This window comes from Lontra canadensis, unplaced genomic scaffold (assembly GCF_010015895.1).
Source record: "Lontra canadensis isolate GAN:19392208 unplaced genomic scaffold, GSC_riverotter_1.0 scaffold46, whole genome shotgun sequence".
In the NCBI taxonomy this organism is placed as follows: domain Eukaryota; kingdom Metazoa; phylum Chordata; class Mammalia; order Carnivora; family Mustelidae; genus Lontra; species Lontra canadensis.
This window is the reverse complement of record NW_022631040.1, coordinates 12529848-12539474: the sequence shown is the minus strand read 5'-3', so window position 1 is coordinate 12539474 and position 9627 is coordinate 12529848. Positions and strand designations below refer to the sequence as shown.

General features: G+C 57.0%; 1 protein-coding gene across 1 annotated transcript; it reads right to left on the bottom strand.

Moving 5' to 3' along the window:
• Positions 1-871: 871 nt before the first annotated feature.
• Positions 872-6283, bottom strand: HLX (H2.0 like homeobox). The gene is made up of 4 exons (XM_032872963.1): positions 5436-6283; positions 4488-4667; positions 3540-3724; positions 872-1704 (listed from the first exon to the last, which is right to left on the bottom strand). The coding sequence occupies exons 1-4, from the start codon at positions 6025-6027 to the stop codon at positions 1213-1215; spliced, it is 1449 nt and encodes a 482-aa protein (XP_032728854.1). The 5' UTR covers positions 6028-6283; the 3' UTR covers positions 872-1212.
• Positions 6284-9627: the final 3344 nt, after the last annotated feature.

The following is a 9627-nucleotide window of genomic DNA, read 5'->3' as shown; positions in this document are numbered from 1 at the left end:
AAATGGCCTGTTCCAGTTGCAGTGTGGAAGCAAAACTGGTATTTCAGTGGCAGTATGGTTGGGAGACGGGGCGCTGGTCTCCTGGCTGCTTGGGGGTTGGGAGCTGCGGAGAGAGTCACTGGGCATCACCAGGGGCTTAACTGCAAGGAAGACTGTGTGCCTGAGGAGGGGGTTGAGATGCAGTTTTGAGAGCCAGGAGGTCTGAGCTCTGGTTTGGGTTATTGCCTGGGTGTGACCTTGAACAAGCCACCTCCCTGCCCCACGGTTGTTTGGGCACCTTTAAAACTTTCTCAGGCCCAGCCTTTTCAGCTCCAAGGACGGTGATTTGTCTGTCTTTTCCTCCAGGACACTACCTCCTCTACTTAGACATCCTGAGCAAGGGGCGGCTTGTGTCGGAACTGCCTAAAAGTTCCGCTGTGGACTTTGGACTTTGAGTGGCCGCCTTTGTAAGCACCCACTGTGGCTAAACTGGCCACCTGCCTCACCATCTTCTCCACTCCAAGTCTGGATACTCGCCAGCAAAGGAAAGGCCACGGGCCCACTCAGTGTCCTGACTCAGGGTGGGGAGGCCATCTGCCCCACGGGACTAACCAATTCTGTGACCACCTCTGCCTTCTGGCCACACTCAGGGTCATGGAACACCGGTTCAGTGGCGGGGAAGCAAAATTTATGGCCAAGGAGGCCTCTGAACTTGAAGCCTATCTCTGCAGCAAGGCGGCTCTGAGGTTGCAGGACTTCCGCCAATCCCAAAAGCCCTAGTCCCCCACCTCCAGCTGCTGTGACCTGCTGTGCCCCCAGCGCGGATGATCCCCGGCTTTCACGACAGCGCGGCCCCAGCAAACCAAGCGGCCTTTACAAACCGTAGTAAACATTTTATTTACAAGTTCATGGCGTCCTAAGTGCAGCTCGTCCTTGCGGCACAACCCCCCGGAGTGCGGGGAGAAGCTGTTTCGTCCGACACTTCACAGTGTGAACTGCTCGCTGCTGGGGAGAAGTTTTGGCCGGCGCCGGGTCCTCGGGCGGGGGTCCTGAGGCCCCCTGGGCTCTGGGCACCAGCGCGACAGCGGTGGGCAGGTGGGACCTTGGGCAAGGTAGCTCTGCTGCGGCGTCTCCGGTCCCAGCCCCACCGCCAACACAAAGCAGGCGCAAAATCCAGCCCACCCTGGGAGGCTGGGGGCGGCACGCGGGCCCCGGGGCCCTGCCTCGTGCAGTCTACGGGCCGCCCAGCGGTGCCTGGGCGGGCTCGGGGCTCTGCGGAGCGCCGCTGAGGGTGGGCTGGGGCGCCGGTAGCAGCTCGGAGGCGCCGCCGCCCCCGCTCCCCGCGCCGCCACCACCGCCGCCGCCGCCGAGGCTGGAGAAGCTGAAGCCGCCACTGCCGCCGCCGCTTCCCGCGCTCCCGCAGCCGCTGGCCGGGAGGAGGGCGCCCGCTGCCGAGGCCTTGATGACCGTGGTCTGGTGCAGAGACCGCTCGGCCCCCTCAGTCCGCTCCGTGTCGCTGGGGGCCATGTCCAGAGACTCGGAGTCGCTGCTCTCGCTCTCGGCCTCGCCCTCCGAGCGGCTGAGGCTCCGCTCCTCCTGCTCGCCGTCCGCAGCCGCTCCTCCGCCCGACGGCTTCTCGCCCGCCTCTTTGTCCTTGTCCTTCTGGGCCTGGGCCTCCTTGGAGTGCCGCCACTTCATTCGCCGGTTCTGGAACCACACCTTCACCTGCGCCGCAGCACGTGGGAAGACAAGAAGGGACACCGAGATAAGACGTGGGCTTGCCACGCTCGGCTCGCGCGCAGCCTGGAGCCCGGGGCCCCAGTACCTCTGCCACTGGCCGGGCACTGGGCTCGGCTCCGGCGCCGGGAGGCAGCCCAGGAAAACAACGACATCGCCGGGGACCCTCGCCTAGGGAACCCACGAGAACTGTTTCTCAAAATGTAGCCCTCCAGACCGGGTCCTGAAATAACCTGGATGCTTTCCGAAAGGCGGAGTCCTGCACCTCTCCCTCAAACGAAGCGATTTCTGTTCTAAATCAATGCTTCTTAACCCCACTTGAGCCAGGACTCCCCAAGAATCTGATTAAGTTACGGACCCTTGGCCCAGGGGAAAAAAAAAAAAATACCCAGGATTTTAAGGGTTTGGTGAACCAATGTTAAGAATTCCTGCAAAGCTGGTCCCCTCCTCGACTGCCAGCACCCAAGACAAGTTTCTACAAAAGTAATTCTTAAAGAGAAACCGTGGGAAACACAGAGGGAAAAGAGGGTTCAAAGAGTTAATCCCACTGGGGTGGGGGCATTGCCGGACCATCAGTAGAGGAGCATTTCCTTGGCATGTGTGTACTCAGAAGCTGATAAGGACCCTGCCCCTGGCTGGGATGAACTCCTCCTTCTGCAGCCTTCGAATATACCCGCATTAAACCTGTGCAAAGTGAAGGAGGGGGGTAGGGATGGGGTGGATAATCTATATAAATATATACAGTCCCCTGGGGGACCCAGTGCTGTTCACACAAGTCCCAGCTTCCCTTTTAAAAATAACATCCACAGCTGGTGGAAAACGGCTGGGCTCTTCCACCGTGTGTTGGGGAGGGGAGCTGTGTAATGGAGGACAGAAAGACAAGGTGGGGGGGGGTCGAGGGGGACCCTAAAGGAGCTATGAAAAGGTACCTGCCTTTGACTTCTGCCCTACTCAGAACATTGAACCCCCAGGGAGCAAAGGTCACCGCTGTGGGGTTTGGAAGAATGGTGACTCTTCTATTTTCAAACCACTCCCCAAAAAAAGTCCAGTTCTTGAATTGGAGAAAAGAAAAAAAAATTGAATCCAGAAACTGAACTCCAACACGACAGATTCGCCATTGTCCTGAAAAAAAAATTCGAGACAGAACCTGCTGAAACGCTCTTGGGTGTTTTAAGAAAATCTTTCTTTTTCTTTCTTTCTCTCTCTCACTCCCCTGCCCCCTCTCCCCCCCCGAGATTTTTCTTGAGAGCTTATGCCGTTAGAAAGTCAGCCGGACTGTGGCTGCTGCTGTGTGCACTCCTGGCCCTGCTGGGGCTAAGTCATTCCGTTTGAAATGATGTTTTCACTTCCTCACAAATGGGGATTTCACAATCCAGCGGCAGCAGCAGGAGGAGGAGGGAGGAAGGACGGGAGGAGAAAAAAAAAGAAAGAAACCAACAATCTCTTGACTTTGGATTTTTATCTCTTCCGAAATAAACTGCCTCCTACAGCGAACGGCACTACAGTCGAGTACATAATTATTATCTCCTGCGGCCTATTTGCTTTCTCCGCGGTTCTTTCTCCTGTTGGCCAAAATAAACAGGCTGTACTTGTTGACATACATCTTTGGGGATGGGCTATTCTTTCCGTCCTTCTTTCCCTCCCATCCCCCCACCTCCAGACTCAAGTTTCGACGCCTACAATGTCTCCAGAAATCCAAGACCATGCGTTTCCGTGGCAAACGCGGAGTGGGCCGGGGTGGAGGGAGGCCTGGGGCCAGGCCGCGCTGCTGCTGCCCCCCCACCCCGCGAGGGGGCTGGGCGCGGGAGCCCGAGCCGGCTTACCTGGGCGTCGGTGAGGCCTAGCATCGCGGCCAGTTGCTTTCGGTCGGGTTTCGTCACGTACTTCTGGATCTCAAACCTCTTCTCCAGGCCTTTCCTCTGCAGGTTGGAGAAGACCGCCCGCGACCAGGAGCGCTTCCTTTTGTAGGTCTGCGGCATGGTGTCCTTCGTAAGCACGGCGTAGGGACCTGCCGCCCGGCGGTAGCGGGAGCAAGAGAAAGACAGGGGGCCCCGTCAGTGCCCCCGTCCGTGCTCTGCGGGCCCGGGACTCGCCGTGCTGCTTTAGACTGTTTTGCGTGAACAGCGGCCCCCATTCAGAGAGCCCTTGACGCAGACCTGGAATGGCCTTTCTAAAAAGGAATCCTACAGCTCTTAAAACTTCAGGCTCAAGGCCGAAAGCGAGGGTGGTGTGGAGAAGTCCCGCGCTTCCTCGATTAATTCCAAAGAAAAAACATAAACCTAACGCGTGGCCTTTGGGGCATGCGAAAATGTCCCTTGGGCCTGAAGGATGGGGAGATGACAGCTTTGACTCTCGTGTGTGTACGTGTGTACGTGAGTGTATGTACACGTTCTTGCCAACGTGTTCTTGCAAGACGGAACCTCCTTGGACAAAGTGTCGGAGGTCACTCCTAACTGTATGTTAAAAAGCAACACCTCTTGCTGCATTTTCAAGCCACTCTCTGGCGAAAAGACTAGGGAAAGCCCCTTCGCCCCACCCCGCCCGCCCACGCACACACCTTCTCTGCACCCCCAGGCCCCCCACCTCCCTGCCCCCAGGGAGCCGACGGAAGAGTGAGCTAGCTATCTGAGAACTCTTTCGGTTTCTGTCTCCGGACTTGGTAGCCTCCTGCACCAACTCCGGGATTGGGGCACAGCTGGGGCCACGTGAGGCGTCACTCCTGAGTCAGTCGACTTGCCCCATTAAGCCGTCGCTCGGGAGGGTTTCCGTACCTGGAAACGTGTCTTGAAACTGATGCTGAACTGAATTCCTCGGGTTCGAGCTTAAGGGACTCAGGATGGCAGAAGCCTCGTTAATGGGATCTAGAGACGCGAAGAACTGCCCGGCAGAGGGCTGCAGGCCGGGGAGGTGCACCCCTGCGGGCCGCCCGCTGGTTAGCAGGGAGGTGAGGTCTGGAAAGGAGGGAAAAGAAGAGCCGGTTACACCTCGGGCAAAATCACACTCTCGGGCTGAGTTTTTCCTCCCATCCCCCTCGACTGGGTTTTCCTGGAGCAAAGTCACGAGAGACGCTTGTCTCCGCGCCAAAACCCCTCTCTCCCGACAGTGGCCAAGGGGCGATGCGCAAAGTGTTCCTGCGTGTAGCCCATAGGTCCACGTCCACACGTACAGCAAGGAAGGGCTTTGCATAAAACGGCCAAAAGGAAGTCACTTCCAGGTGCCGGGCTAGAATTCCACAGACCTGCCCCCTCCCCCGTGAAGGAGCCCCAACTCTGCCTTCTCTTGGGACCCGAGACTCTATTTTGTTTATCTACATTCCTTGAGTGGAATTTCACTAGAAATCAGATAAATGCAAGAGAAAGTGTTCCCCAAAAGGGCTTTCCCTCTCAAATTAATATAGTTCTCTCTCTCCATACGAGATTCAAGAGACAGATGATAGTCATTTCAGCAAATATTTAGACCAACGATTTTTATGAGTAATGATTCCAGAACGTGCGTTTTTAAAGCATCCCTGGAATCTTTTTTTTTTTTTTTTAACGCGGAGCAGGTGAGTTTTAAACCTATCGTTTCAGTCTTCTTACAGTTCACTCACTTGTCCCTCATTTTACCCGTTTGTCCTTAATTGTGCAAATACTCGAAGGCATTCCAAATGGCCCTGGAACCGGGGAGTGAGTGCGCCAGGGCCGTGGTAAGAGGCCTGCAGCCTCTCGCCCAAGACCTACCTCTCAGCGTGTTGCCTTCCTTGACTTTGGGGTCAAATTCTGCAGACAAAATGCGATCAATTCCAAATTTGAGGTCCTTGCTAGAGGGGGCCGGGGCCGAGCCGCTGTGCGGGGGGTTTGGAGCCACCCGCGCCCCGGAGACCGGTGGCTGCAAGGCGCCAGCCCTGGGTGGAGGCGGAGGCTGCTGCTGCTGAGGCGGCTGTTGCTGCTGCTGTTGCTGCGGGTGATGGTGGTGGTAGGCGGCTGAGAGCGGAGACAGCCGCTGAGGGAAGCCAGCCGGGACTTCGGAGGGCGCCACCACCGGGGTGGGTCGAAGCGGGGATCTGGCGGCCGCTTGGAAAGAGGGGTGCGGGTGAGCCGAGCCCAAATGCGCGGTGAGGGCGGCGGCCGAGGCCCCCGCCAGACCCTCCGCGGCCGCCCCTGGCTCCCCCACGCCGGCGTGCAGGATGTCTGCGATGCAGAAGGAGGGTTTCTTGACCGCGGCGGGGTCCAAGGGGAAGGCGCAGCCGCCCGGGCCGGCCGAGGAGCAGTAGGCGGCCGACCAGAGGCTGAAGTTGGAGGCGTAGAAGGGAGCCAGCCCGGCGGCGAACATTCTGGCTGGGTGCGCCGAGCTGCCGCCGCGGCCGGGCCGGGCCCGGCCGAGTGGGTGGGTGGGTGCGCCGAGGGAGAGCGCTGAGTCCCCGGGCCAGCGGCGGTCCAGCCGGGACGATCCGCTTTCGCTTCTCCGTCCGCACCGAACACAGGCCAGGGAGCCCTAGCGCCGAGGGAAGAGGCGAGGCCCGGATCCCGGCCGGTCACAGCCGCGGCCCCTGGCCTCACTTTAAAGGCGGCGCGGCGCCCGCGCTCCCCGCGGGCTGGAGGCGAGCGAGGGGCGCTGGAGCGGCTGGGCGGCGGGGGCCGCGGCTCCGCACACGCCGGGGAAGCCGGGGAGACAGGGGCCGGCACCGAAAGAAAACCCAAACAGCTAAGCCCTAAGAGCTAAATTTAAAACAACAACAATAATAATCCGTTAGTTTAAAAAAAAAAAAAAAGTAATAAGAGGGAAAAAAAAAAAAAAAAAAACTCCTCTCTAAAAACTCCCAAAGTTTTGGCAGGAGCTTTGGAGTCAGACCCAGGGTAGGACCTCGAACCGAGCGCTCATTGGCTATCCTCGTGACCAATGGGAGCGGGGAGTGGAGGGGAATTGGGGAAATAGGGGCGTGGCCCACCGCCTCGGCCACGCCCCGGCCACGCCAAAGTGTTTGCTGCTGCCGCGTGGGCTGAGCGCGGTCCCGCGCGTAACGGCCCGAGCGGCGCCTCCAAGGAATTCTGACCCTCCGCTAACTTCTGCAGCTCCAGACCGACATCGGACGTAGAGAGCTGGTCCCAGCGCTAGCTTTTACCCAGAGTGGCTGGTGCTCCCGTGTATTTTCACGGGTGCAAAGCCCGCCTCTTGGAACACGGGGGCGGCCCCCTAGGTTCCCTCCTCCTGACTTCACTCGGGCCTGATTTGTCTTCGCTCTGCCGTTCTCCGAAAGTCGGTGTCCTCTTCCTTCGTGGGCTCCCGCTGCCGAGCGGCTCCGCTCTGAGCTCTGGCGCGGGAAAGCTGGGGTCCAAAGTCCCCGCCCAGTTTAGCCCTGCGGCCGCCTCGCAGCCTCGGAGATCCTCACGGAGGAGGGGAGGGGCGATCACCAATTAGCTTCAGTCCAAGCTGTCACCCAGCGACAATTTGGACGAGTAACTTTTCAAACAAAATAAGATGGATGTCTCCGAACCTCTCCCTTGGACGCAGCCAAACCCTCTCCCGAGCCTCAGGCTACAACCAAACAGGCCGCCCTCCGAAACCCGGGAAAGCGGCACGCGCGTCCCCTTCTCTGCTGCACCTTGTAGGAAATGTCACCCTCCCAGCTCCACCACATCCCCAGATCACGTGGGGTCCATTGTTTTGCAAGTGCACATTTCCTGGGGGTTAAATACTACTTTCAATTCAGTGACTGTTTCCCCAGGAACCCCTTGGGCCTGGTCGCAGAAGTTGCAGTGGAGACCAACGCCGTCCATTCGTGCTTTGGGTCTTTAGAGCGCAGAGTGGATGTAGTGGGGTTTTCTGCAACATCAACATCTCTATTTTAAGAATTCGTTCTCTTTTAAATTACGGTCAGAATGGATTTCCCCACCCCTCTCCCAAACAAACCACAGGCCACCCAGATGAGCTCTTCTTGCACATTTTCAGGAAGAAAATAAAATAATAACAATAATGAAACCACGTAATCTTTTGTTTTCGATTGCCCTAATAAGCATCTCTTAATTGAACTTCTGTGCTTCTGTCGCATGTCTCCCTCCCCCCAAAAGACTTTTAATACAATTGCATTAAAGCTTCTGTGACATTTCTTATTTCACTTCGTCCCAAAGAGGTCTTTCCAAATCAACCCAGGAAGGCAACTGAATTTGCCATACCTAGGTCAAATTCAGGATTTGGGCTGCTTAAATTTATTTCTAGTGGTTTCTGGCCTCTTGTGGCAGATGCTGTCATTTTAAGCTTTTGACTTTCTCCAGGAAAGTGATCAATCCCTTCTTAGAGGCAGCCCTGGGACACGCCTGTCCCCTACCCGTGCCTCCATCCTGTCTTTCTTCGTCTCTAGGTCGCTTTTTTACTGAAAGGTTTTCGTGACTTGCAGGGACAAAGATGTTATTTCCAGAGATGATATGAAGTGGTTGGATCGCCTGAGGACACTGGCATCTGGGGCAAGAGATCCAGGAAGACCAGACCCCTTTCTAGCCAGAGGCAAAGGAGTGACAGGTATAAGGCCGCTTGGGGCATTGGACCCTTCTTCAAGTGCCCCAGTGGGTGTATTGCAGACAGGAGCAGGGACTGTTGGGGGACTCCGCTGGAAGAGTGAGGCCTTCACAGCTCCCAGGGACAGTCACCAGCGCGAGTGTGTGTGAGAATGGGCATAAACCCCCTTTTCTTCTTTTTTCTAGTGTCACTTCTAATTCCAGTTTGACTGCAAACATTCAATCAGCAGCGCCTAAGTTCAAACTCAAGGTTCTAAAGGAGGCATATTTAGGCCTCACCCCTGCCTTCCGCCCCCAAATAAGACTCTCGGGGTGGGCGCTGCGTGCAGTCTAGGCGGAACGTGGACCCTCTGGGTGTCCCGAGGCATCCACGACCCGCTTCTGTAGCATTTCAAGGCCCGGAGCCAGGGGCAGGCGGGGCGGAGCCGAGACCCTGGAGCAGGGTTCTCCTGCGGACTCCTAGCCCCGCTGCGCGCTCCTCCTCTGTGTCCCCGAAAGGCAGCGGCTTGGTTCTAAATTGCAACTTCTTGCGCGCCCCCCTGCTCTTCCAGGCCCTCGGGTCCTTTGCAACCGTGCCGGCACCTCCCGGGCCACCTGGAGGGAAAGGCCAAAAAGGAAACCTGTGGAAGGACCCTCTGCTTCCCCCATCGCCCCTCACTCCCGACACACACCCCTTCCCCAGGATCAGGTCTCAAGGCTGCGGGCCCCTCGCCCTCTTCTGAGCCCGCTGACTCCCCTCCTCCTGACTACCCACCCCCCCAGAACCAAGAAAGCAGCAGGAAACCCCGGGCTCGCCGGAGTTCAGGTCATCTCCTGTTTTTTGATGGGCTCAAACTCGTACTAAATGAGCGGATGTGCCTGCGAGATTGGTCTCAAAATAGAAGCGGCGTTAGTATTTTAGGATACTGCAGAAATCCTTATTTCTTCCGGAGAAAAACTCTATAATGACTCCTAGCACTTCCCCTTTCAATATTTGTGCAACTTTATCTCCACCGACAAGTTGCTCGGGTGACGCAAATCCGCCCTTGTGTATTACAACTACCAAAATAAATGCACGGAAATCAATTCCCTTCTAGCAATGAAAATATAAATATACAGCTGCGACTTTCCCCTTTAATCTTTGCTTTCCGAGCGGCTCCGAGCTGTGGCGAAATGAACTGGTCCAGAGCAATTGAGACGGGCGGGGAGGCTCTGGGGGCAGAGAGGCTAGGGCTTCCCGGGGCCTGGTAGCCGCGAGGCTCCCCTCTCCAGCAGGAGCCTAGAGCGCCTCACTTCGCCGCATCAACTTGAGCTTAAATGGGGCCGCGCTGTCTTTGAGGAAGCTCATCTGTAAAGACAATTTCGTCAGAGGCTGCAAAGCTGTGCTGGCAAATTACAATTGAAAATAGAGCAAAAGAAGTAGTTGTTGATACTAAAAGAC

What these genes read in the sequence shown, in the direction of transcription:
- HLX (XM_032872963.1), bottom strand. Translation starts at nt 6,027, where the DNA reads ATGTTCGCCGCCGGGCTGGCTCCCTTCTACGCCTCCAACTTCAGCCTC. An exon ending in GTTTCAAGACACGTTTCCAG is followed by an intron (nt 3,725 to 4,487) that starts GTACGGAAACCC and finishes GCCGGGCGGCAG; the next exon opens with GTCCCTACGCCGTGCTTACG. An exon ending in TAGGCCTCACCGACGCCCAG is followed by an intron (nt 1,705 to 3,539) that starts GTAAGCCGGCTC and finishes GCTGCGGCGCAG; the next exon opens with GTGAAGGTGTGGTTCCAGAA.